The 27,225-nt window shown below is 44.3% G+C and overlaps 2 protein-coding genes across 4 annotated transcripts in view; one reads left to right on the top strand and one right to left on the bottom strand.

The window, feature by feature from the left end:
* The window catches only part of LOC120798069 (kalirin-like), a 47,724-nt gene extending 35,612 nt beyond the window's left edge, over window positions 1–12,112 (bottom strand). Inside the window, exons 1-12 of the mRNA XM_040142074.1 lie at window positions 12,058–12,112; window positions 5,097–5,171; window positions 4,902–5,016; window positions 4,606–4,798; window positions 3,662–3,885; window positions 3,227–3,545; window positions 2,138–2,260; window positions 1,862–2,053; window positions 1,579–1,710; window positions 1,185–1,319; window positions 989–1,081; window positions 666–788 (exon numbers count right to left, since the gene is read on the bottom strand). Coding sequence (XP_039998008.1) covers window positions 666–788; window positions 989–1,081; window positions 1,185–1,319; window positions 1,579–1,710; window positions 1,862–2,053; window positions 2,138–2,260; window positions 3,227–3,545; window positions 3,662–3,885; window positions 4,606–4,798; window positions 4,902–5,016; window positions 5,097–5,171; window positions 12,058–12,112 — 1,779 coding nt within the window. The remainder of the gene's footprint in view (window positions 1–665; window positions 789–988; window positions 1,082–1,184; window positions 1,320–1,578; window positions 1,711–1,861; window positions 2,054–2,137; window positions 2,261–3,226; window positions 3,546–3,661; window positions 3,886–4,605; window positions 4,799–4,901; window positions 5,017–5,096; window positions 5,172–12,057) is intronic.
* A 1,735-nt stretch (window positions 12,113–13,847) lies between these two features.
* iqcb1 (IQ motif containing B1) lies at window positions 13,848–25,572 on the top strand. 3 transcript variants are annotated; one of them, XR_005708600.1, is made up of 16 exons: window positions 13,848–14,139; window positions 14,474–14,594; window positions 14,820–14,988; window positions 16,070–16,187; window positions 16,310–16,385; window positions 16,589–16,688; window positions 18,052–18,224; window positions 18,332–18,441; window positions 19,843–19,961; window positions 20,500–20,566; window positions 21,136–21,211; window positions 22,429–22,592; window positions 23,430–23,567; window positions 23,661–23,817; window positions 23,983–24,495; window positions 24,585–25,572. XR_005708600.1 is itself a non-coding variant. In XM_040141784.1 (15 exons), the coding sequence occupies exons 2-15, from the start codon at window positions 14,489–14,491 to the stop codon at window positions 24,243–24,245; spliced, it is 1,836 nt and encodes a 611-aa protein (XP_039997718.1). In that variant the 5' UTR covers window positions 13,848–14,139; window positions 14,474–14,488; the 3' UTR covers window positions 24,246–25,572. The 3 variants fall into 3 exon arrangements, 1 of the variants encoding a protein (XP_039997718.1); XR_005708601.1 differs by having other exon boundaries at window positions 23,983–24,429; XM_040141784.1 differs by having other exon boundaries at window positions 23,983–25,572.
* The last annotated feature ends 1,653 nt before the right edge of the window (window positions 25,573–27,225 follow it).

The following is a 27,225-nucleotide window of genomic DNA, read 5'->3' on the forward strand; positions in this document are numbered from 1 at the left end:
AGGATAGCTTTTTTCTGTTCATTCAGCTTAGGCGCTGCACAAAAAAGTCTTATAATGGCCGGGAAAACCCTGATATTTATCCTTAATTTATTTATTTTTCCTTTCTCACTTGAATATTTAAATTGCACTTCATCATTCTAGCTTTTATTCATTTACTTTACTTTGTAGCAGGATAGTAATTAGTTATTACGACAAAGTCTCACTGCAGCTGATTATTGAGGTTTGCTGTCTGTGAAGTTCCATCCATTTTATGGGTAACACTTTACTTTGAGTCTCACTGTCTAGCATTTAAAGTAGTGATATTTAATAAAGGAGTCTAACTCGCTTTAATGTACAGAAGTTGTCAACAATTACAACTTGTCCTTTCAGGAGGAATTATAGTTGTTAACAAATACATTAATAAACGCTTGGATCTGCTCAAAACTACATGACAGTGTACTCTAAATGATTTATTACCTATTTATGCAGCATACTGGAAATAAAGTAAAGCTAATAGAGAGTTCAGGGTTAAAGGATTCACACAAAACATCACAGAGTTACTATCCACGCACCACTAGGAAATATTTGATAGGACAAACTGTTCTATTGTTTTTGGTTTTAGATCTTAACCCAGAACTGTCAGCCCGGTTTAGTTAATCCGGGTCTACTTGTAGTTTTCGTGTTACCTGTGCGACCTGCTGGAAGTCGTCGTGGCGTTTCTGCAGAGCTCGCGCCCGGTGCAGCGACTTCCCCACGCCGCCGTGTTTGTTCAGGAAAACCTCGCCATGCTGCTCCACCCAGTCCAGCACCTGAGAGGCAGACGGACGGAGAGAGGCAGAGATAACCTGAGCCTTAAAACTGCATTTACATCTGATGCTAGAATAAGTGTTTAAAACACATATAATCTGGATTTGGATCAATTCAATCTCATAATTTTCTCTTTCGAGGAGTGCAGATGTTAGAATGAATCTAGACCCTAAATCTGGATCTGGATCTGGATTTGTCATACCTGTCTAACATCCTGTTGAAACACACACAGCTGCAGACGTTGGTGGAGGCGGAGTTTACGGTGCTGCCACGCCCCCTCGACCTCATGGTGACCCTGCAACAAAAAAAAAAAAAAAAAGTCCACCCGTCTGTCTGCCTGTCTGTCGGTCAGTGACAGTGAGACAAAAGAATGCGACACAGGTTAAAGTGAGACGCACTTGCATGACCTGGTGCAGAACTCCCATGATGCCATGCGTGGCGGCGGTGAAGTCTGGTTTGGTCGCTGAATCGTCAGAGTCGGTCGCCGGGCAGCGCTGGAGGACGTCCAATAAGGCTTTACCACTCTCGCTGACCTGCAGACAGACAGGTGTTCAATCAGACAGACAGACGTTAAGACAAACACACAGACAGCTGGTCAGAAAGATGTTCAGTCAGAGCGACGGGTATTTGGACAGACAGACAGCTGTTTCATTGAGGCATACAGTATAAGCGTTCAGATTGACAGGTGTATGTCTGACAGACAGACAGGTGTGCAGAAAGATGGGTGTTCAGACAGACGGGTATTCAGACAGACAGCTGCTTAAACATACAGGTCTGAAGACAGACAGGTACCTGTGTGTAGTTAGCAGAGATCTCCTCGTTCAGCTCCTGGTGTTTCTTTATCGCAGCTTCCAGCTCTGCTGTTGCCGACGGCAACGAGCCTTCAGAGCACACCTGAACCCAACCCTCCACCTTGAGCAGGTACTGGACAGACAGACAGGCCGAGAGACAGACATGACAGTCAGGTAGACAGATAGGTAAGTGAGACATAAAGATACCTTTAGATATGTAGACAGACAGGTAGTTAGAGAGGAAGACAGGTAGATACAGATATACAAACAAGTTTATTAATCACCTGCTCTGCTCCCTGGTGGAAGCCGGTTGCCATGGCGAGCGTGTTGCTACGCTCCTCCAGCGCCGTCGTCAGGGACTTCCAGTCTTCCTGTAAACGCGACGACACCATGGCGATCCGCTCCGCCCCGTAGTGACCGGCCTCTGCAAGCCTCGCCGCCACAGTCACCACGCTGTCCACGTTCACGCTGCCGTTCTGTTCAGAGACATTCGGAGGCGTCGTTAAGGACTGGTTAAAAACCTCGTCAACACCAAACCCAGTACCAGATCGCAGACTGACCATGCAGTTGGCGGTGAAGTGCTGGTGTTGTGTCTGGAGGTCAAGGGCGTGCTGGTGGTTCTGGCCGACCTCCGCCAGACTCTGCATGAACAGATCTTTGCTGTGGGCGATCCACTCCGACATCTGGGGGACAGACAGGCAGAGAGAAGGAGCGAGACGGGTTAGAGAGCAGCTCAGGTCTGTAGATCGGTTCCCTCTGTCCAAGTCAAATACTGTTTACCGTTACATGAGATTTCTATTTCCCCTTTAAAACAGAAAAAGTTCCTCTGACTAACAATCCCTGTCATCGCGAGGTCGTCAGGTGTGGTACCACCATCTTTGTCTGGCAACCTTTAAACAAGCCGCCATTACTGCGGTCGCATTTCACATGTACACCCCCGCAATTCCTCCGTCTGTCTGCCCAGAACTATGTTGAGGAGATCCGGTGGAACCTCATCAAAATGTCATTAAAATAAAGCTTGTCTCTCAGAGTTGAAATAGATGGAGGGACGTCTTTTCACCTGCAAATCGCCAAAACCGCACTGAACGTTTTCAGCAGCTGCTGCGACAAAAAGCTTCAAACTTCTGAAAAAAGCGAATTCCTCCGGCCTGTGCTCCATTAAATCGTTTTCACTTTAATTAGTCTCCACTAGATTCTCACTCGCTGTATACTGTATGTTTCCCAGCTAGAACTGGCCATGTTCTTCCTACTTTTATTAAATTATGTATTTCATCTGATTTCAATGACTTGCAAGCTTGAACACGGCACTTTTATATCCACACCGTGGAGGTTGGACAAGTGCATTCATGTTTTATATTTCAGTGGTTTTCTCGAAGCCCGTGTCAGTTTACGGCAGCGTCGCATCAGAGCGCATCACATAAATCAGCTGGTGGATTCATCTACAGCTGCGGACACTGCAGAGAAGTGCTGGCGGATGGATACGCTGTCAAGAAATAGTTCCAACCTGTAACTCCCCCTGAAACCTCAAACTGTTTTTCACATTTCTCTTTGTGTCTTAATCAATGAGCTCCACCCTAACTAGACTCCACCGCTCTGGCCACAGCTGTATCCTCCTTGTACAGGTGTGCTCACAGACCCGTCCCCCTCACCTTGGCGGCGTCCTGTTCAAACAGATGCAGCTGCAGCGCCTGGTCCAGGTGCAGCTTCCTGTCGCTCCAGGTCTGCAGCAGGTGGCTGCGAGCCGCCTGCAGTCGGTCCAGCAGAGACGAGACCTTGGGCGCCACGCTCTGGAAGTCCGCCCCACCCGACAGCCAGCTGCTGTGGCTACCGCCGCCGCCTTCATTGGAGGCGTCGCCGTGTGAAGGGCCTAGGCGCATACGCTGGAGCAAACTCCGTCCCTCTCGGTCAAGGGCGTCCACCGGCGCCGTGGCGATGCTGTTACGGAGACGACCATGTTCCTCCAGGAGCCTGGAGAGGGAAAATATGGAGGTAGATATGATTCACTCTAAAATACAACAATGAATAAAAAGCTCTAATACATTTTAGTCAAGTTAGTAATAAGTATGACTGAGCCGCTTTCTTACTTGCGGGCCTCGTCGACGTCCTGGGGCTCCGGTATGCGGTTCAGCCCGGCCTCCAGCTGCTCCAGCTGGGCCAGCAGCTGCGTGGCGGCCCCCGAGAACTCCTCCAGACCCAGACGCAGCTCGGTCCACTCCACATGGTCGTACTCCAGCGAGCCGCCCAGGTCAGAGGTCAGCTGGGAGGGGTCGACGAGCCGGGACAGACCCTCCACCGACACCAGGCTGGTCTGGAGGCAGAGGGTTAGTAGTAGTGCAGGTGACTACAAATGCAACAAAACTGCAGTATTACTTCTAAAACAATCACAGCTGAACCACATCAAAATCAAAACAATAAATACGTCAAAATTAATAAAGTTTAAATAAAAAAGCAAATAGTTAGACACTCAGCAAATACAACTACTACTTCAGTTTATTCCTACTACATTACTACAGTCTGTCACAGTACTTCTACTACACTGGTATGCCACTAACAAAAACTCTAATGCCGCAAAAGTCCGCCAATAGTACTGCAAAAGAATGAGTAATTTTACTGCAGTAGAACTCAACTGACAGTAGCAGCCAGTAGCAGTACTTCAGTTAGTGACTGAGTATTTCGTTTAGCAGCAGTAGTGGTACTTCAGTCAGCAAAAGTAATCGATTAGTTAGCAGCAGTTGTAGCATAGCAGTAAGCAGCAGCAATACAGCAGTTAGCAGCACTAGTAGCGCTTCAGTTAGCAGCAGGAGCAGCAGTATGTCACTTATCAGTTAAGTACTTTAGTTAGCAGTACTAGCAGTTCAGTCAGCAGTAGTAATAAATCAATTATTAGTACTAATACTGCAGTATTGGTGCTAATTCTACAGTATTACTTCAGTAGGCAGCAGTATGTGTGCTGCACTTACCAGTATAAGAACATAAGTTATCAGTTGTAGCAGTTCTTTAGTTATCAGTAGTAGTACTGCAGTAGTACCTCGAAGCTGAGCTTGGCGCTGCCCAGGTTGGTCTTGTGTTTCTGCCAGAAGGTGTCGGGTTTGATGAGCAGCGCCGTGTGGATGTTGGAGGAAAACGACTCCTGTAGCGTCCGCAGCACCGGCTTCACGCTGTCCCACTTACTGCCGCGCATGTCCACCACCACGGTGAAGCCGCGAGCGCGCACGTCCTCACTGACAGACAGACAGGGAGTGTTACTTCTACACTGTGCTACTGCTGTGTTCGTACAAACACCTCACTGAGAGAGAGACAGGTAGACAGGTAGAGTGGACGTGCCTGGGTATGGTCGACAGGTAGGTGACCAGTCGGCTGAGGTCCTCCTGTTTTATTCGATCATGATTGGTCCTGGCAGGGAAGGTCAGGATCGGTCCGCCTCGTTTGTCGCGTCCGCCTGGAAAGCACGGTTAGTTAAAGTGGGTCGCGTCAGGACCAAACTGGGCCACGGCCCGCGGCAGTGTTTGTGTGCTTTACCTGACACGAAGGCCACTTTCTCTCTGAGCACCGTCAGGACGTCGACCGCCCGAACACACTCCGCCTTACCTGAACCTGAGAGAAACACACACACACACACACACACACACAAGGAAATCTATGAGCTGGTGGCTGCTGGTCGGTGGAGATCTGTGGGAGGAATTCTTTTAGTATTTCTAAAATCGTGGCAGTTTTTCTGGGCGATGAGGAATTATCACTGACTTTTGAGATCAGTGATTCCCAACCAGGAGCTCTCAGCTAATTTGAAAGAAATAAATGACCATCTACTGTACGTGTCTGTGCCACAAATGGGATTACAGATTGTTGTGATGCAGCTCCTTCATACAGTCGTTGTCACAACATCCAGTAGCCAAAAAAACAAGGTGTGCTGACACAGTAATGTGTGAAATGGAGGAGAAAAACATTCCCAAATCCACTATTTGTCCATTTTTACCAGCAACTAATCATGAAACCATTTTTCTTAACCATTCTTATAACTATTAAAGCAAGAATGCCAAAATTTCACTGGCTCAAGCATCTCAGCTGTGAATAATTTACCTGTTTTTCTAAATCTTCTAAGATATTTAACAGAATATCTTTGGGTTACTAACTGTTGCCTCAACAAAACAAACAATAACAACAAGCTACAGCCCTGAATTGCAAGTAGCTTTTTGGGATTAGTACCAATAAAAAATTCAGGTGTGGTCAGTTTCAGTTTCAGTGATTCTCAACCAGGAGAACCCATAGACCACAGGCTACACAGAAAGACTGTGCGGCTCTTCATAGTCTTATGTGATAGTAAACTGAATATCTTTGGACTTTGTGGCTGAGTTTGTCGGATAAAAATAAAACAAGAAATTTGTCGAGCTCATCTTGGGCTTTGAGAAACTATAGTGTCTGGTGGGCATTTTTTACTCTTTTCTATCATTTTAGGGACCAAACGATTAATCGATGAATCAAGAAAATAATCTGCAGATTAATCCATGATGAAAATAACTTTTAGTTGCAGCTCTATTCCCAACCCACATTCATCGTCTGTCCTTCAATTTCTAACAAATGTGTAGAATGCAAATATAAAACATTTGCAGAACAATATTTTTAATTGTCGAGCAGCTTGCAAACTCCTCTGTTTCTTGTAACCACCAACTGTCCATCAGCGGAGCAGCGTGAAACCGGCGGTGGGACTGTGTTACCGTGTCGGCGACGTGCTCGTGCACATGAATGATATAAACAAAGCTGCTCTCCGCCCATGTAAAAACATGGCTGCATGGAGGTCAAAAACCCCACATCAGCGAATCGTTTCAGCTCTAGATATTTCAGTGTGGACCAAAACTGACCGATCGGCTCTGGCATCCCTCGAGCCTCGACGCTAATGTGGTCAGAAACTAAACTGTGCAGGTTTTGAACGTGTTTGGTGCCAAACATAAGGGTGGATTCAGTTCATCCGTCGTGCCTCATTTCCTGTGTATGTAATGTTTAAAAAAAAGGCCAAGCAAACAGCATCAAACTATTTCCAACCATCCACCGAAATGAGCCAATCAGGCTTCAGAGAGACGAGCTGACAGACATTTCAATTAAAAAGCTGAGTCCTGCAGCACAGTGTGTGTGTGTGTGTGTGTGTGTGTGTGATTGCTGCAGACAGACATACAGGCCTCCCATGTGTGTCGGATCATCCTGCACAGCGGGAGGAGGCTAATCCAACACACACACACACACACACACACACACACACACACACACACACACACACACACTGAGGGCATTAAACGTCTCACATTAGCAGCTTGGCGAGCAGTGATAACCCTCAGAGAGAAAACCTAAAAAACAGGAAGGAGATGAAGGAGAAGTGAAAGGGAACGCTGGAACCTAAACTCCCTCCTTACACTGTCCTCCTTCTCCTTCATTAGCGTCCTTGAATCCTTTCTTCGTACCGGACCGATCCGACTCCTCTCAGTCCACGCTGACAGTTCAGACCCAGACTGACCGCCTGTTTAATCTAGACTGATTGTTTGGTTTGAGACGCCTGATGGATTATCAGGAGATGCTGGTGTTGACGCAGCTTTTAAAATCCAAAGCGCTGAAAACACACATCTGCACATAAACAGGTCATGTGATAGTGATAAGGAAACTTCCCTCAAACAGGGACAGAGGAAAACCTCCAAAAACCTTCAGGCAGCATGACCATAAACTTTGTAAGCAGTAATAAAAAGAACCTCTTATACAAGTAATAGACAACATGGAGGAGAAAATTATTCACATTTACTATGATTCACAAGTCCATCATTTCCTCACAGAATCGTCTATTTTGAACGGCTATAGCTGAAACGATTATTCGATTATTTGACTGACATAAAAATCAATCATCAAATATTTATATAATGCGTTGACCTGTTTTTTTTAAGCAGCAATGAGCTGATTTTACTGGTTGAAGCCTCTCCAATGTGAATATTGACTGTTTGTTAAAATACTGGTCCGACAAAATAAGCAATATGATTTACAGCAAGAGCGGTAAATCAGCCGGGCCGATATATCGGCTGATATCAGCTGATCCCCAACACGTCCGTGGCGGTTTACACTTTGGCCGCAGAAACATCAGCGCAGAAAAACGACAGATTAGGCCTGAGCTCGTTTCTAAACAGTGGGTTCTTCTCATCACCGTAAAATGTCTCCTCATTTCCCTCATTTCCCTCCCACGGAAGGCAAGGACACGCGTTTTTAGAGAAATTCGACGTTTTCTGCGACCTGAAGCAAATATCTCTGCATGTTTCCCCTTAAACAAACAGTTTGACGAGCGTTAAAAACCTGTATTTTGTAAACAGACCCGTAAAAACCAGAGCTTGTGAAGTTAATGCTCAGACGCCGAAGGAACATAAAACAACAAGGCTGTATTTGTTGTTGAACCATTTGCGTCTGCATTTATCGACGTTCTGTGTGTAAATTCATTATGTAATTATCCGGGTTATAATGAGAATGTGTCATAATTTGTAGAAATGATTTAGTAGCATATCTGTAAATAGCTCACGTCTAAATATTCTTTCTACCTGAAGCACAGGGATTTTTAAAGTGATAGAAACTGATATTTATTTAGGAAGTTGTTTGTGCTTGTTTTGTGCTTCCTTATTTAGTCAGACCTACAGTCACCACTGTCATCTTTTAACCAAATGCTTGGTGGTGATGTTACAGCTGAGTTGAAACTGTTGTTTGTCGCAGTACAAAACTGCAGTGATGTATCAGATCGGTCCGATCAGCTGCAGCGTCCAGTCACCAACAGATTTCTAACGAAGGTGTGTGTCGGTCTGACAGGAGACTCGATGGTCTCTTCTACTTTGTCCACCAGAGAGCACGGACAACTCTGTTTTTGCTTTACCCTATCAAATGTCCTGCTCACGATGCGTCTTGGTCACAGATCTGTAGAAAAACAAATCTAAGGAATCCATGTCAAGATTGCTGTTTGTGTTATAAAATATATATTATACTCCCAAATATCCATATCTGTACCAGCCTCAACAACCCAGCATCAGACAGGCTACAGTACGAACGGCCTACGGGAAGCTGCCACGGGCTTTTTAATAAAATTTGCGTCACTATCGTACAGTTGAGCGCTGAGGCGCGTCAGTTCAACGAGGGCTTTTCTTGTGTTTTCTCTTCCTGCGCTCTTTTACTTCCAAATAGCAACGTAACATCCCATCGTTAACAGTGTTGGGCTTCCCGTTTGTAGCTGCCGCTGTTACTTCCATCAAGTGGAAAGACAAACGTCACCGATCTTGTGTCTCTTTCCCCTTCGAATACTGTTTCCCACAGAGCTCCCCTCTTTGGTCCAAGTTAGGGCCGTGGTTACGTTGCGGTTAGAGAGTAATATCCAGACTACAACGCCTAGAGCAGCAGCAATGACACCTGTGTCTGCGCTCAGGCAAGGACTGGTCTCCCTCCAGCTCCAGAGCTGTCGGGCGGTTTTTACTTTTTCTCCTGCGGCTGGTTTGTGTAGTTTCTCTCGTAAGACACAGCTGGTTAGGGTTAGGGCGAAAGTGTCGGGCTCAGGTTAAGGTGAGGGGAAACACGTATTGACAGGGGAAGCCAGACTTCACTTCACTTCCCCCCAGAATCTACCCCCGAGCGGAGGAAATCCAACACCAGCCCACAGATTACTGCACATGAAAGTCTATAAGATGATTGCCTTTAGCCTGCAAGATGTTTACTGATATGTGTCCGTGGCTATTTTTAGGTAGGTAGGTATACAGTAAATCCCCCTGCCACAGAGGTGGGTATGTTCACCACTACACCTCTGATTTACACAGAAAATCCAATAAATTAAATCGGATTTAGTATGCTAGTCTGCTGCTGTACCAGTATCCTCCAGCTGGTAGTGTAGCGAAGAAGGCGTTTCAAAACATTTAAGGTATAATGAAGGAGGACACAATTCACAGAAAATATAACAGAACAGTTGAATAAATAAATGTATTATGACCTTTTGTTGTTAAAATACTAAAAAAAAGACAGTTTGGTTGGTGGCTAGTGGAAAACTGGAGTATGGACTCATGACATCTGTAAATAATGTAAAATCCTGGCTCCAGCCGGATTTTATGTCTGTGTGTCACGAGCGATAGATCATCAATAAAAAATATGAGAACAGGCTGTTCCTTATCGCTGCTGATAACTGAGTTAAACGCCACCCTGGCCTCGTTTCCTGCGTGAATTAGCAGAACGAGAAAAACTGACGCGTGCGTGTTTTCAGTGCGAATCCCACAGACTTGAGTTAGAGGAGGGAGACCCGGCGTTAATATGTAACAGGCCTGAGAGCAGGAGCTAACAGCCTGCGGACACTAATGAGTGAGTGGTGGCTGTTAGAGTATAAACATGACACTGTGTCTGAATCTGGCACGTTCAACTCCACACTGACTATTATCAGAAAACTCAATTAGGAATCTGATTGAGCCTTGACCGGCTCTCTGTCAGACCGACTGATCCTAAACCAGCTGTCAGTCAAGCTGATGCCCCACCAGCGCAGAGAGTTGGAGAAGGGATTTCCATTCTTATACAGCTGTCTTGCACTAATAACACACACACACACACTGAGTCAGTGTAAAGCCTAAAATAGCTGCTGTACAGAGCAGATGAAAAGCCTTCAGAGGAACTTGCTGTCGGTCTGTCAGGACTCATCACACTGATTATACAACAAAAAGTAATGAAAAGATTTCACCACAATGTCGTCTGAATCTCCGACGCGTCAGCCTCTCGCACGTGAAGACGTCGGAGCCCGAAGGATACCGGATTTCTCAGGCCATGACCATTAGAGAGTTTGATCACAATGTATCAGCCGATAATTCTTTTAAATTTTACAACTTTTCTCGTGTTTCTTTTAGAAAATGACCATGAATAGAACATAAAAACAAATTAAATAAATAAAATAGACTAAGAGACCAGGTCATAAGTTCGTTTTAAGGGTTATGATTAAAGTATGTCAAGGGTTACTGACCCAGTTTTCACAGTAAAAAATGTCAAAAAGATGTAAATGTGTTTGGTACCTGCAGCTGTTTCACAGTAAAAGCCAACATGCTGCTCCACTGCCTCTCTCCGTGTTGGGGCAGTATCTGATCTTAGAAGGTCACGTCATGTTTATCGAGATTTACATGAACCTTTACAGCAGATTTACCAAGAACAGTTTTAACATTTTAATGGAAACTACGAAATCAACGGCTTCAGCTTTTGTCAGGGGCCAGATATTTTTATCTGGACGGGCCGGATTCGGCCCACGGGCCCCTATCTGCCTAGCACTCTCCGTAAAACGCTAAAGTGACCCGAGTTCTACCTTCAGTCCTCAACAGTAACAGTCCCCTAACTGGAAGTATCTGAAGAGATGTTGATTCGGTTTGGTTGGTTTCACCAGTCAGGAAACCGACGGGGCATCTGCAGGTTCTTGAAAAGTCTTAAAAACCTTTCAATTCCCTCCTTGAGTTCTCTCTCAAAAAAAAAAGGCTTTAGAAGGAATGGAGAAGTCTTAAATGTTTTCTAGGGCTGCAGCCGAACCATCATTTTCATCATCGATTAATCTGTGGATATTTTTCTCAATGAATCAGTTAATCATTTGGTCTAAACTGTTCACTGGTACAATCTTCAGACTTCCTGATCTGTCGGACCAACAGTCTAAAACCCAAAGACGTTCAGACTTATCACCTCTTGAGACAAAGAAAAGCTGCCAATCCTCACATTTCAGAAGCTGGACCAAGGAATGTTTTGGGTTTTTTTCTTGATTAATGACTTAAACGACTGATCGATTATCAGTATGGTTTGTGATTCACCGCCAGTCGATCAGCTAATGGACTAATTGACCTGCAGCTGTAGTTTTTCCCTCTAAAGAAACCTTGATTTGTGTAGTTTCACCTGTCAGTTATCCGGTAATGTGGCACCAAGCATCAGTACTGTTGCTATGGTGACCTGCAGGTTAATATACCACCTGGAGGCCTGCACTGTGAAGATTAAAATGAGGAGAAGTGATTTTAATTGACACCTGAGAGCCAATCAGAAGCCAGTATGTTTCGTGGTAGCGGTATTAATGCTAATAATTCAGCACTAATATCTCTGTTGGAATGAATGGAACATGAAAGCATCACGTGACCACATCTTAACAGCTAATAAGTGTGTTTTAACTGAACACACACACACATACACACACACACACACACGTTTAATGACCAAGCAGGCCTTCCCACAATCCTCCTTGGTAGGACCCTCCACCCCAACACACACTCACACACACCTCAATGCCATTGGACAGAGGGATGCTGACACACACTTAACACACACACATTCATAGCATCTAGCCTACCCACAAACACACACTCTCACACACACATAAACACACACACACGTTCTCTGAGTCAATGGGCGGATGTGGAGGCATCATGGCGACAGCAGCTCCCACTACACACACACGTACACACACACACACACACACACACCCTACCTGCCGTCGCCAGGCCGTCCGGGCCCGCTTCTCCTCCTCCATCCACCGGATTCATCCTCCCTCCTCCTCGCGCTGCTCCTCCGCCTCCCTCCTCCTCCTCCTCCTCCTCCTTCTCGCGCTCTCTCCTCCGTTATGTACCGTCGGTTGCTCCGCTCCTCGCGCCTCCTCCCTGCCTACCCGTCCATCCCTGCGGGTTTACATCAGATCGGATCGGTCCAGGCTCCCGGACAGGCCGGCGGGCGGGCGGTCGCACCGTTGCACGGACGGATGTGTTCCCCTCCTCCCGGTACCGATCACTGCTGCATCCTCCTCGGCTCAGCCTCGACGGTCCTCCTCCTCCTCCTCCTCCTCCTCCTCCGCTGCTGCTGCTGCTGCTGCTGCTGCTCTTACGTTACCGTGATCCCGCGCGGCATCGCATCACATCACGTCACCGTTACTGGTACCGTTACCGTTACTGCCTGCGGATACCGTTACCGTCGCCCCGGTACCCCTGCCTCCCTCCGCCTCTGTCCTGCTGCCGGTCCAGGCAGCGGTCGGTCGGTGTGTGTGTTCAGCACGCAGGCGCACCGTGGAGAGAGAGGGGCGCTGTGCACGCGGGCTGCAGCAGCTGCTGCAACACACACCAGCACACGCGCACGCGCACGCACGCACGTCCCCCGCCTGCCCCGTTACTATAACGTTACAGTTACTCTCGGTACAGTTGCTATTAACGATGGTCCCGTTAACATCAGCTGAGAGAAGCGTTTCAATGATTTCATTTCTATTGTGATTCTGTTCTCCTCGTATTATATTGTATTGTACATGTTATATATATATATATATATATAATCATACATTTGGTTCTATTTTATACATAGATTCTTAAGTAACTTAAGTAATTTAGTCATGTGTGATAAGAGGGATACCAAACTAAAATAGAATAAAAATTCAAACAATAGAAATAATAACACTTCATCTACAAAGCGATGCGACACGACACGCATCATAAAACACACTAAATAACAACAGTTTATCAGGGATTGTTCTTGTTCATGTGTCAGGCTGAGCCCACGACTTCACAACGAGGCTGCGGAGGAAAGGCCAACACACGGCACCGGTGTCCGGAAAAAGACGGATGCAAAACAGAGACAAGACATTGATGAGAAATTTAAAACTAATGAAATACACATTCAGTGTGAATAATGTCGGTCAAAGTTTAGGAAACGAGCTTTGTTTGATGTTCTTGTGAGAGAGAGAGCGATAGGAAGGAAAACCGCACGCTCCAAGTAATAAATACAGTTATTGATGACAATAATACGTTTGGCAGCAGTCAGCGAGGATGAGAGCATCCAGAGCTGAATGAGTGAAGCCGCTGCCGCTTCACTGGTTCAGCCGGGGCTACGGCGCCACCCGGAGGCCAGGTCGGCACCCGGCGTCCTGTTCTGAGACGAGCAATTAACCCTTTGTAGTACACACTTTACTTATTTTACCTAAACACCTACTTCCCAGTAGTCCACACAAAATGTCTTCACAGATAGAAAGAAAAAACTTTGCGCCACTTCCGGATAAAACGCAAATGTATAAAGGGTTTTATAAGCTGATTATTAACGTGTACAACTGCAGACCTGATGACTTATTACATTTAATTCAGTGTATTCTTCCTACTGTTGGATTTCATGTGAAGATGGATAGATAGATGATAGATGATAGACGGATGGACGGATGGATGGATAGGTCTTTCTTTTTGGTCTGTTTTGGTGCAGAGGGGTGTGCGGCGTCGCAGCGTCATGACGTCACGTTGCCGTAGAAACAGAAGCGCGTCTGCTCGCTCGGCTGCTAAAAGCTAACCGTGCTAGGCGGGAAAAAACGTTATTTTTGTAGTTCCGAAGCGTTTCTTAATCAACGTTTGAACATTAATGAGTCAGCGAACGGGTTGTTTAACCGGCCAACGTCCCTTTTTATCACGGTTAATGTTATCTAACTGTCAGCTACAACGACAAACGAGGCTCGCCTCGGGTTCCGAGTCGTGCTAACAGGTGTTACGCTAAAATCTGTGACCCTTCAGATTCTGTGACATTAGAAGAGCAACTCAAATATCGACAGGTGAGTTGTCAGTGCTCCGCAGACACACCTGTAACAATTATATCCAGCTGTAGATACAACATGAGACAGAATATCTGATGTAATATGGTGTCACAGTGTTTGGTTATCAGCTATTAAAATTTGTGACTGTCTAAATCCTGCAGAGGTGACACTCTTTTGGCGAAAGTTACTAAAATAGATTGTGGGACAATGTTAAAAACACTCCCAGTGGCAGGGTAGCGTTAGAAGGAATGGTCACAGAATCTGACAGGTTGCAGAATTTGGTGTACCACCCTTCTGTTATGCATGCTGACCTCAGAGTTTGTGTTTTCTTGGGTCTACCTGGCCGTTAAAGGCAGCTGCAGGGAGGATGGAGTCGTCGGAAGAGGCTTTGGTGTCGGAGCTGAAGAAGCAGCTGGAGGATGAAGACCTGAACCCGGAGCAGAAAATCGACCTGCTGAACAAAGGCATTAACAGTGAGTCAACCTGCGCCAGATTTTGTTTAATTTGCTTTGATGTCCTTCTTTAGACTTTCACCATTTATCTTCATTTTTTATTTCAGTTTGTTAGTTTTATTGTCGCTCTATACACTATGTTTGACATCTACTTTTTCTTTTATTGTCCTCTATAAATGAAGGTGGAATGAATGAGTGAATAAATGAAGATACTAGTTCATCTTTGTGTTTTCGTGTCTCTGTCAGAGGCTCTGAACGTGGCGGCGGTGCAGACCAACAGCAGTGTGTTGACTCGTGTGAAGTCTCAGTTGTACCACACTGGTGTCCTGAGTCACTGCGTCCTCGCTCTCTCTCTGGATCCCAGAAGGCTGAGGGGCAACTGGACCGCCGCCGCCACACTCGCCCAGCTCACCAGGTACTCCTCAGAGTACAGATGTACTGTCATTTTATCCAATTTATTACTGAGAGGGAGCATTTGAATCGTTTTCAGTTTGTTAAAAATTTTTTATTTTAATTCAGAAGATATTTTCGTGCTTAAAAATTGTCAGTATCTTAATTTATTTTTAATCTTTGATATTTATTTCATTAAAAAATGTTAAATTCAATTTTTAAAAAGATGGTTTAGATTTTTAAAATCTACAATTTATTTTTTTAATTTTTAAATTTTAGAAAATATTATTAAAATATTTGAAATTTAAAAAGGTTTTTATTTTTTTTAAAGTATTTAAATTAATATTAAAAATAATTTAAAAAATAATTTGTGAAAATGCAATGTAATAATACATTTAAAGTAATAAATAATAAAAAGTAATAAGAAATTTAAAATAGAGCATATTTAGTATATAATAGAGTATATATTTAAAAAAACATTTCATTATTTTAAATTTACGACATTTTAGATGATTTAAAACATTTTGAATATTTTACATTTTTGAAAATATTCTTAGTACTTTAAATTGTACTATGTTATAGAAATATAATATATATTTTCTGGTATTTTAAATTTATAGCATTTTAAATAATTTAAAACATTTTAGGTATTTTGAAATAAAAAGTAGTTAGTTAGTTTTTTACTTTTTTAAATTTGAGCAAAGAACTCCAGCACACTGTCTTGTACACTCGCAGTAAGAAAAATTTACTGACAACGTGCTTCTTCGGGTTTTTTAAATAATAACCCGATGAAGGTGTGTGTACCGAAATGTTTTCAACAAATTTTTCTTACTGCTACTGTTCAAGACAGGGAGTGTGAGTTCTTTGCTCGACTCAGTCGGCCTACGGTCTTCTCCGACACACCTGTCGATTCACAGGTGTGTGAAAGTTCGGACTTGTTCACAATCAGTAACTAAAAAACTGGAATTTGCAATTTTTGAATTAAAGTTTCTGGAACTGCTGCTAGATTGAAGTTGATAGGTTCACAGAAGTGATTCGGCTGATGTCCACACACCTGTCTCTCTGTCTGTCTGTGTTTCTGTCTGTGTGTCTGTATATCTCCTCAGTTCTTGCTGTGTCGGGTTGGACCCTGGTGAACATTCGGAGGCCTTTCATAGGCTGTTCCTGCCGTCAGTCACGGACGGCCTCCTGTCATTGGCCAGCCAGCTGATGAGACGGGCAGAGGTGACACGCTACATTCGTCCCTGTCTTTAAAACCTCAACATACTCCTGCATTTTTTCCTTTTTTAACTTTTACCATTGTACTGTGTGAAGTCAAACCAGATTTAACTCTGCGCGTCTGTCAGTGTTTGTCTCTTTTCAGGAAGGTGATGGATTCAGTCGGCTGGCTACTCAGAGCTCACACACAGCTCACCACTCAGGGTCAGTCACCTCACTCACTGTTGATTTGCTTATTGATTGATGACAGTAATTCCAGCTGGTTTTATTAAGCGGCACACACTGTAGTTTCTGTTCTGGGTAAGTGTGGGGATTTTCTTTATGTGTCTTCTTGTCATCAGATCTGCTCAAAACAGATCTGTACATGGGATTTGTTAACAAGAAAAACTGCCTGTTTGTCCTTCCAGTTCTCAGCTCTGTCCACTATGAGCAGATCCAGATGTGTGATGATGTGACTGTGGCTCTGCTGTGCGTCCAGCTGTGGATTCAAACCTGCACAGCCAGCAGGTAACTCACAGGAACATGATACTGTAGGCAGCACAAGATGTAATAATTTTGATTTATGTTCCTTTTCTTATGTAACCAGATTGCAGTATAATCACCATTTCTTTGTTTTTTTTTATCCATGATTTTGTTACGCAACGAACTAAATACTTAGATTTTTATTTCTGTGTCATACCAAACACCTGACTCATCTCACATGGGATTACAGGACACTGTTTTTTTACAAAACAATACATACACAAAACAAAACAGCAAGATTCTAGGTATCTCTGCGTTCTTTCAAATAACATATTTATGTGGAGAAAAAAAACTCCAAATGAAGAGTCAACTATGCTTGGTGCATAATCCATATTTACAAAATCAATTACTGTTTTTGTCTCACTAAATAAAGTGTTGCTCAGTTCCCACTATAAAGGACCAAAGAAAACAAACTGAAACTCATTTTCTAGCATTCAGACCACACATTGAACAAATCTGCTTTTCTTCTTCCGGACTGATAAACTGCCCCGTTTGCACAGTCTGCGGTAAAATACCAGATTTCAGCTGGACACATGAAGATCTTTGCTTTTTAGATAAATGATATAAGTCTCAGTAACATAGTCGTATTTTGTCATCCTTAATGATGCCGATCTTTAGTCTGAGCAAACACAGGTTCTCTAAACAAACAAATGTTGAGCTTTTCGTTATTAAAAAACCTCTCAACAAACCCAGTCTTTCAGAACAATGTGTTTACATCTTTAGACCGAAAGTCAGTAGTTTTTGTTTTTCCCAAATAAATGTCTTTCTTGTTAGCTGCTTTCTTCCACATCCAGAAAACTGATTCCATAACTGAGCTGTTCATCTCTTCCAACGAGTCTCACGTGGTTTCCATCCCACGTCCCACTCTGCAGCCCACTTTGGTGCATATTAGTTCACACTCAGAAAAGATCTCACTGTGCCGTGTAGCACTGATTCACACACAGAGATACTTTTAAGGCCCCAAATCCCAGCAGAATAATCTAGCACAGGACGCACACAAGCTTGAAAAAGGTTGGAGTGTGTCTGAAAACTAATATCCTTCAGGTTTTTACTTTAACCAGCAATGTCTGTCAAATCTCTACCTGCGGATTAAGCAAGAACCTTAAACCTTTTATGAAATTCACATGTTCGTCAACATGGAAACCGAGATATTTAGATGAAGTTCATTTTACATGATCCAATTTTAAACTGGAAGGACTAAATCAAACCATTTCAATTTTCTTTTTTTAATTAACAGTCTCCATTTTTTTACACCAGTGTTTTGCAAAACCAAAACATGTCTTTCTCTGTCATGCCAATAAGGCAAATTCAAAATAAAAGCCCCCTCCCACCCTTTCTGTCTCTGCAGGGACTTCCTCTCCAGGTTAAGTGATGACTCCGTCCTGTTGCTGCTTAACGAGGTCGTCGGCCAATTAGCCGTCAGCTCTGATCCCGCCGTGGGCAGGGCCTCCGTCAGACTCATCCTCCTCATGGCCAATCAGCTGCAGCTCAAGCTCCAGCCCCTCCTCCTCAGCTTCAGAGGTCAGAGGTCACACACGTTGCCATATTTATGGTATCATTACAGCATGAAGGACTGCTCAGTCAAATGTACTGAAAGGTCAGAGGATGCTCTCCTGCTCTCCGTACAGGTCTGGACAACGTGCTGGACAAAGACTGGAGGGGACAGGGCTTTGACCAGGAAGTGGATCAGCTGATTGCACTCATCCAATCAGACAGAGGCACGAGGAGTCCCTCCCAGGTGCGTCTGGGTACATCTCAGATCCTTTAACTGCATCCTCATCTTTTCCCTGCGTCTTAGTCCGTCCCACGTAGGATGCAAGGAGAGAGGAACCAAGGACATGTTTGTAGAGAAATGAGGCGTCATTTCCTCATCTGCATCTGTTTCTTTCTTTTCGTTTCTATACAAAAACACATATACATGTATAAAAGTACATGTAGGAGAAGGTCCTGGGTTTGAACCTGCCGGCCGGCCGGGGCCTTTCTGTGTGGAGTCTGCATGTCCTCCCGGTGCCTGCGTGGATTTCCTCTGCCTTCCTCCCACAGTCCTAAGACGTGCAGGTTAACTGGTGACTCTAAATCGCCCGTAGGTGTGAATGTGAGCGTGACTGGTTGTTTGTCTCTATGTGTCGGCCCTGTGATAGACTGGCAACCTGTCCAGGGTGTAACCCACCTCTCGCCCAACGTCAGCTGGGAACGCCAACAAGTTTGGCCAGTTTTCATCAAAAACATCTGAGTTCATAGTTAAGTATAAATCTCTCTGTTGTTCATCCAGCGACTACAGAAAGATAGAGAAGGGGTAGAGTATTTTGAAACTGAAATTCATTTCCATCTTTATACCTGCCTCCAGGACGCTGTGAACCCTTCTCCACAGTTCCAGAAAATGTGGAAGTGATTTGCCACAGCAGCTCCAGCAGACAGTCTGATTAGAGCAGGGAGTCTTTTTAGCTGAGTCAAGTTCTTCCGGCTCAGTTCTCTCCAGCAGGGAGAGCTTGTTGCTGTTGTGAGATTAGCTTCTGCCTCCCATCCTGCTTTCGTATTCGAAGTATGAATCTCCCTTTAAAATCTGAAGAGCAAAGTAGAATATAGAGATTACTTTTTGATTAGTAGCATCTTTAAAGGCTTTTTGAAAAATATCAAGGATTTCTTTTCCCACCTATGGTGTTGTGAGATCAGTTCCTGATGACGGCAGCACAGCTGGATCAGATGTCAGTCTGATTTTAGAGCTCTGTGGCAACTTTTGTTGGTTTGGAGTTTGTATTTTCATTTATATGCGCTGTCCAAATTATAATAAGGCTGCACAGTAACCTCTGACAGTCTCTCTTTACGTTTCCCCCTCACAATAGACAGTATTGTTCTGCATTATTCTGTATCTGTACTGTGCTCAGATCATCACCGTGTGTAAATGGACTTCACTGCTCAGATGCTGAATGCACATTAAGTGTTTCTAATGGCAGAATCTGACAGACTTGGCTTTAGACAAAAGGACGTCTCATTTCTCTAAAAACATGGGATGGACTAAGGAAAAGACGCAGGTTACGGAAACGTCGAAGCACCTGGGATGTATCCTCCGTCCACCTGTCTGTCTTTCTGTTGTCTGTTTTGTCTGTTGATGTCTGACCCCCCCTCCCTTCTTGTGTAGGTGAGTACTGAGCATGTGCGGGCGGCATGTGTGATCCAGGCAGCCTGGAGGTCGTATCAGACCAGACGCAGAGTGAGGAGTCTCAACAGAGCAGTTAGTACGTTGCAGAGGAGATACAGGTACCTGACAGTGCTGCAGTCATCTGCACCATCCTTGGCTTTAAAGGAGTAGTTCGACATATTGGGAAAGACTCTTTGTCCTGTGGCTAGAAATGGGGGGAAACAGCCTGGTTCCCACCAAATACTTCAAACATACACCTACTAAAACTCGCTAAAAAGCAATGTCAACTGTTTATTGTTTAAGTCATTTTTTAAGAAAAGAAAAACAAAATTTCTCTGGTTTAAGCTTTTCACATGTGACAATTTGCTGCTTTTTCTCATCTTAACCTTATAGTGAAATTAATATTTTTGGGCATTTTGGAAAGACAAAACTAGACATTTGATGGCATTGAAGTGGAATCTAGTGGAAGCTAATGTTATTCATTTTTAACTGTTTTCTGTCGAAAATAGACCAAATGATTGATTAACTGTTCAGTCAAAAAAATTAATTGGCAGATTAATGGATTAAAAGTAAAAGGACTGTACTTAGGTACAGTATTTCTATTTGATGCTATGCTAAGTTGGATATTGATGTAGTGCCACCTTGTGTGCGTGCCAGGGCTCGGAGGAGGCAGCAGCAGCAGCAGAAGGAGGCCCAGCAGTGGGAGGAGGAGTTGAAGTACCAGGTAAGACCAAAGTAAGAGTACCACTACAGTACTGACATGGTCTGACTAAGAGATCAGAAACAACAGGATGCAAACACAAAGAAAAGTATCTCGTGTTTATAATCCCACCCATTTAACTGACACTGACGTGTTTTTGACACTATGAGCGTAACGTTTGCTGGAAACTCTGGTGACCCCTCAGTGTCTCATTTCATGTCCAAAAATGCAGCTAGAGGTGAAGACTATAGTGTCAGCAAGACTACAGCTGCTGTCAACTTGCTTTATGGCTGTGTTAGCAAGAGCTATAAAGATGTACAAATATCTCAGCGTGTTGTTGTTTTTCTGGATGAATCCTGGAAAGGTCCTGTGATTCTGTCCTGTTTTTCTGATAAACTGGTCAAACACCAGGTCCTGGCTGAGCTAGGACATAGTAAATGTAGCTTAGTGATACTGATACTTGGACGTGTTCAGAAACCGACTGTTAGTAGGTTACACATCTATTCCCACGAGTGTCAAAGAATCTGTATAATCTCTGCAAGCATTTGAATCCCGGATTTGAGTAAAGAATATAAAATGTGTGTGTGTCTTAGGTGTGTGTGAGACGCCAGCAGGCGAGGAGGGCGTTCCACCAAAAACAGAGACAACTGCTGCAACTACTGCCCCCTGGTAAAAAAAAAAAAAAGTGTTAATTTTGTCAGGTATTCTCAGATTAAGTCTTAATCCTGAGATCAGAAGTCCAGGTGCATTTTAGTCACATTTAGTTCACATCAGGCCTCGTATTTTTAGTCGATCAAAACTCATGTTAGACAAGGAAAACCATGAACATGTTTGACTTACACTTGACTTATTAGTCTCATTTCAGAAATCAGTAAATTAGTTGACAGAAACTTTGTGAACATTTTAGTCAGTGAACTGGTTCCAGGTTCGAACCCGCCTGATTGATTTTAGGCTAAAAATGCTGGTACTGAAAATTGGCCTCAAAATTACTTTTTTTTTTTTTTTCAAAAGAGTAGAGAGTATGTCTAATCGGATATCAAAAAACTCAAGTTGCACATTCAGACTTAAAATATGCACTGATTAGAAGATTCATTGTGAGATAACGGCAACATGTGAAAATACTAGAATTGAAATAAGAATAAAAACTAGAAACCTTTGCTTGGACCGAGCTTTACCACGTTTTTGATACAGGCTGATTTAAGATTAGTTTTTACCAACAACAGCAGCCAACAATCAAAGGCGGTGTGTGGTGAAGCCTGGTTCGTAATCGTATTCATTTTCAGTGGGACTCGAGTGGTTCATGTTGTTTCCTGTGTGAAGTCCTACACACGAGCGGCATCTTGAAACACATTAATTCTCCAGAAAAGCAGCAGTTTTATCACCTTTGCTCCCGAGATGAGCTACTGTACCCGACTGCTTCTTTGGCTGCCTGTCGTGCTCAAGTGTAGCAGAGAGAAGTGATGGGGGAAAAAAAAAGGCTGTCAAGAAAAATTGTGCATGGCTGAGCAGAGAGAACAAGCACAAGGAATCTTTAATCTTCGGAGAGAGAAGAAATGTTCAGGGCTGCATCTTTCTCATGTTTATTACTTTTTCGATCAATTGTTTAGTCTATAAAATGTCAGATAAGTGAAAAATACCCTCCATGGTTCCCCACAGCACAAGGTGATGTTTTCAAATTACAAAGATGCAGTAAAAATGATATAAAAGTGTCTTGGTACCAAAAATGATGCATCGAGGGGAATAGTGTCGCCTTTTCCTACTCACTTGAGTGTCTTGGATATTATCTTGTGATAATCGTTATATTGTTATTATATTGTGATAATATCCAAGATCCCAAATAATTGTGGTAAGATTACGAGTCCTGAAGTTGTGTTCTGTGTTTTCAGACCAGGTGCAGTCGTACCTGCAGGAGTGCGAGCGTCATGCGGCCGTGGTTATCCAGAGCTTCTGGAGGGGCTTCAGGGAGCGACGCCGCTACAACAACACACGCCGACACACACTGAGACACACGCACACACAGCAGCAAGCCGCCAAGACCCTGCAGAGAGCGGTACACACCCAGGAGGACGCTCATTGACATAATGCATTCTCCAGCCCCTAACCCAACACTACTACTGTATTTGCCTGAATAGAAGACCATGTTTTTTCCTGGAAATTAGGTTTGAGAAAGTGGCGTTCGTCTTGTATTCGAGGACGAGACAGTTTCACGTTGGAAAGAACCAGTGTAACACAGTCTTCTACAGAGGGTGTGTCATTATGGGTTGTTGGTAGACTTAATGTTGCTGGGCTAGCATTTACAGTGAGTCTGTCAGAGTCAGTTGGCCCTAAAAGTGTTTGGTGAGTCCGCCTTAACCTGCAGGACTCTCTGAAGGCTGGTGTGACCTGTTTTAAATAAATTCATGACGAGTGAAAACGAGCGCACGGAGTCTCACGGCGTCTTTGCTGCAGAAATGAACCGGAGAGAAGTTCTGTCAGACAAGAATCACAGCTGTCACGGACGATGAGCTCAGATAGACTGAGGCCTGAAAAATACAGACTGTGAGAGAAAAGGATTCTGACGCTTCAACAGTCTTGACAGGAGAGAGAGAGAGTTACTGAGAGACAAGATACACTAATGTGGGCTTTACGTGTTACTGTATTTCACGTTTCACTGATACCCGAGAAAAGGCTTCAATGATGAGGACTCATCCCAACAGGACGAGTGTCAAAGTGTTTCCTGTCCTAAAGTCTAAATCTAACCTGAACCTTAAAACAGTCTTTTGAAATACTGAGCATCAGTAAAAATGTCCTCACTACGATAGTTTAAAAAATGAAAGCAACACAAGCCCCCACACACACATACAGAATCAAACACCTGATGGACGTTGTCGACTCCTCCCTCGTTCAGGTGCGGCGCTTTCTGCAAAAACGACGGGCAGCGACGGCCCCGCCCACCACACCTTTCTGGATTGGTCAGAAAGGTTTGACGGACAGCAGGAGGGCGGAGCTGAAGACCCAGGTGGAGGAGTACATCGCTGTGCATCCTGTAAGAAATCAGTTGATAAAATCTTTAGCTGTTCTCTCCATAATGATGCTTTGCCGTTAAATGCTGTCTTTCTGTCCTCCTGTCCCTCTGTAGTCGTCCCATGTGTCTCCTGAGGAGTGTGAGCGTCTCCATGAGGAGGTGCAGCTGCTGCTGCTGTCGGAGCTGCAGAGGGTAGAGGAGCGGAGGAGGGAGGAGCAGAGGATGGAGGCTCTGCTGGCTCACACACACACTCAGCTAGAGCTGCTCAGAGGTCTCAGCACGGACACACATACGCTTCCTCTTTTATTTTCTGCTTACACTGGATGTTGGAAGTCTGGGTATTGACTTCCAGACTTCCAACATCCAGTGTAACCAATCAGCTTTTAACCACCATCTCATCATGATGATCTCATCATCCCCTTCCCTCTTCCCACAGATGCCCCGCCCCTCCCTGTCCTCACGGCGACAGATGCCGAGTCCTTCCTGAGCCCCTCGGGTCCCATTGCCACCCGTGCCCGTGATGCCCACAATGCAATGCTGCAGGCGAGCCGGCTGCCCTGGTGGAGGACGCTGGGAGAGCCGGTCGACGTGTTTAGCCCCGCCCACCTGCAGGAGCTGGAGGCGGAGCTCGGGGGACTGTTTGTAGGGGGGTCAGCGGAGGTTGACAAACTCACTGAGCTGGACGGAATAAACCTTTAACCTGAAAATTGACTGATCTGAGTTGAGCCACCTGGTACTTTGTAATCAGTCCAGGCAGTACGAGTGTCGGAGCATTGTTTATATTTTTACTAATATTATCTTTCCAGTGGTTCTGTGGCCCAAAACATCAGAGGATCTGTTGTGAAATGTGCAAGAGGAAGCCACAAGGGGGCTCAGTGATAAAGTTACGTGTGTTTTTGTTCACACATCGCTAACCACACACTGCTTACATAGAGCTGCATCGACCGGTGTAGGTCATACCCATTTACATTTTAACATTTTGTGAAATATATGTGAAACCTGCTTTTCCAAATGAGTCCCCGCTTTTTTGATTCACAGAGACCAGATTGGTGTTGAACATCGAGCAGGTAGTGGACAGTGGCTTTTTCCAGCTGTTCCTCTGAAAACATCTGCCTGCCGCGGCCGAAAACAACGCTACGAGAGCGGTGAGAGTGAACCAGAGCAGCAAACAGACAAACAATGAGCTGAAACTCACTGTAAAGCTGCGTAAAGCTGAGGGGAGCTGCAGATTCAGCTGATAACTCTCTGCAGGACCATCACCTTGTAATTTCACACACTGCTATTATAAAAATTTCCATTTTAACTGCTTTAAATATCTGACATTACTTTGTTCTCCAAGATTTCATGCCGCCATCTAGTGTCCTTTCACAGAATAGGCTCTGAAACGTTCACGTTCAAACATCTGTGAAAGCTCGTATCTATCAATGGTCTTGGCTTCCTTGGCGCGCCTCTGGCTCTGAGTTGCATCAGATGCTGAATACGTCTCTAGATTAACAACTAGAAATGGTTTGATTTTTATCAGTCTGTCATTATTGCAATAAATCAAACGGCAGGGGGAGCTGGTTCTTCACCACAGCAACACGGTTGAGGGAGACTGTTTTTCCCCAGGATGGAGGGAGGGGAGGGTGCGCTGGGTTTGGTCCTATATGCAGCCTTTATGGACAGTACTGACGTGTGACAACCTCTCCACACACTGTACACTTGTGTTTTTTACTCATTAAAGTTTAATACTGGATGAAAAGTTTAATATGTGATCATTAATATTTGAAGTTTTCATTTAATGTTAAAGAAATTTTTTGGTAACATGGATAGAACATGTGCTGTGGTGTGAGAGATGGTCCAGCGTGCAGAGCAGCCTATCGATCACATCCATTGATTATTGATCTGAGCTGCCGGCCAGCTGAGGCTCAGCAGATGTTACATAAGCAGCTGCTGGTCTGTCTGTCAGAGGGAGACAGCTGCAGGAGAGCAACGCTGGAGACGAGGTGGTAGGAGCTCTGAGTGCTTCACTACAGCTTTGTGGTAATTGTACTTTACTTGAGTATTTTCGTTTTATGTTACTTTCTACTTCTTACTTGTATATTTGCTTTGTGTTGTACTATTTTTACTTAAGTAAAGGCTCTGATGATAATGAGTATTTAGTTTGCTTTTTTAACTTTTTTAACTACTTCTCATTAGATTTTTATTATTTTATATCATCTTATTACAGTATTTTTTGTTTGGCAATCTGGAGATCTAAAGGAGAGTTTACATTTCATTATTTAAAGTTAAGGTTTTTAAAAGGCAGATACCAATAGTATGTTTCCTGAAATATGACAATTTTAAGCCAAGAAAAATGAAAATTAGAGTAGAGAATATCAACTTTTAGATCATTTTTTTAAAAGATTTTTAGAAAATCATAATATATATAATAAATATTATATATATATATATATTTATATTTATATTTAAAAAAAAAAAAAATATATATATATGGGATCCCGCAGGCAAATGGGAACCTTGAAGAGGCCGCAAGGAAGTCAGCCACAGCCAAATACCTACACAGAGTAGGGCAGGTCCTGAAAAGTCGGCTGAATGGGAAGAACAAGATACGGGCCATCAACACGTACGCCCTGCCAGTCATCAGATACCCCGCTGGTATAATGAGCTGGCCAAAGAAGGAGATAGAGGCCACTGATATCAAGACAAGAAAGCTCCTCACAATGCATGGAAGGTTTCACCCCAAGTCCAGCTCCCTGAGACTGTACATTAAGTGGAACGAGGGAGGCCGAGGACTGGTGAGCATCAGAGCCTCTGTCCAGGTTGAAACAACCAACATCCAGGAATACATCAGGAAGATGGCCCCCAAAGATGAACTGCATGTGAATACCTCAGGCAGCAGAAACCCGATGATGCAGAGGAGGAGGAGGAACCATCAAGGAGGGACAAGCCCCTACACGGCATGTACCACCGACAGATAGAAGTGGCTGATATCAAGAAATCCTACCAGTGACTGGAAAAGGCTGGACTGAAGGACAGCACAGAAGCACTAATCATGGCAGCACTCAGTACAAGATCAATAGAGGCGGGGATCTACCACACCAGACAGGACCCCAGGTGCAGGCTGTGCAAAGACATAGTAGCAGGGTGTAAGATGCAGGCAGGAGCAGTGTACATGGAACGCCATAACCAAGTGGCTGGCATAGTGTACAGGAACATCTGCACTGAGTATGGGTTGGAGGTCCCAAGGTCACGATGGAAGACACCTCCTAAGGTGGTTGAGAATGACCAAGCCAAGATCCTGTGGGACTTTGTCAGCCGTCACCAGTTTGTCAGTCTGGTGACGGCTGACCAACTGGACATCGTGTTGAACGGCAAACAACAGAAGAAGGCAGTAGTGATAGACGTAGCGATCCCAAGCGACACGAGAAGATCGAAAAATACCAAGGGCTCAAATAGGAGCTAGAAAAGATGTGGGGAGTAAAGGCAACGGTGGTGCCAGTGGTAACTGGAGCACTGGGGGCTGTGACCCACAAACTGGGAGAATGGCTCCAGTCTCCACTCTTCTATATCCAGAAGAGCACAGTCCTAGGAACAGCTAAGATACTGTGCAGAACCCTCAAACTCCCGAGAGGACCCAAGCTTGAGGGGGGGGGGGGGGGGTATTTTTTAATATATATATATAGATATATATAATACA

The sequence above is a fragment of the Xiphias gladius genome, chromosome 13, assembly GCF_016859285.1.
Source record: "Xiphias gladius isolate SHS-SW01 ecotype Sanya breed wild chromosome 13, ASM1685928v1, whole genome shotgun sequence".
Classification (NCBI taxonomy): Eukaryota; Metazoa; Chordata; class Actinopteri; order Istiophoriformes; family Xiphiidae; genus Xiphias; species Xiphias gladius.

Coding starts and splice junctions, on each gene's coding strand:
- iqcb1 (XM_040141784.1), top strand. CDS start 14,489: ATGGAGTCGTCGGAAGAGGCTTTGGTGTCGGAGCTGAAGAAGCAGCTG. Junction 19,962..20,499: donor ACGTTGCAGAGGAGATACAG/GTACCTGACAGT, acceptor TGTGCGTGCCAG/GGCTCGGAGGAGGCAGCAGC. Junction 23,818..23,982: donor TCAGCTAGAGCTGCTCAGAG/GTCTCAGCACGG, acceptor CTCTTCCCACAG/ATGCCCCGCCCCTCCCTGTC.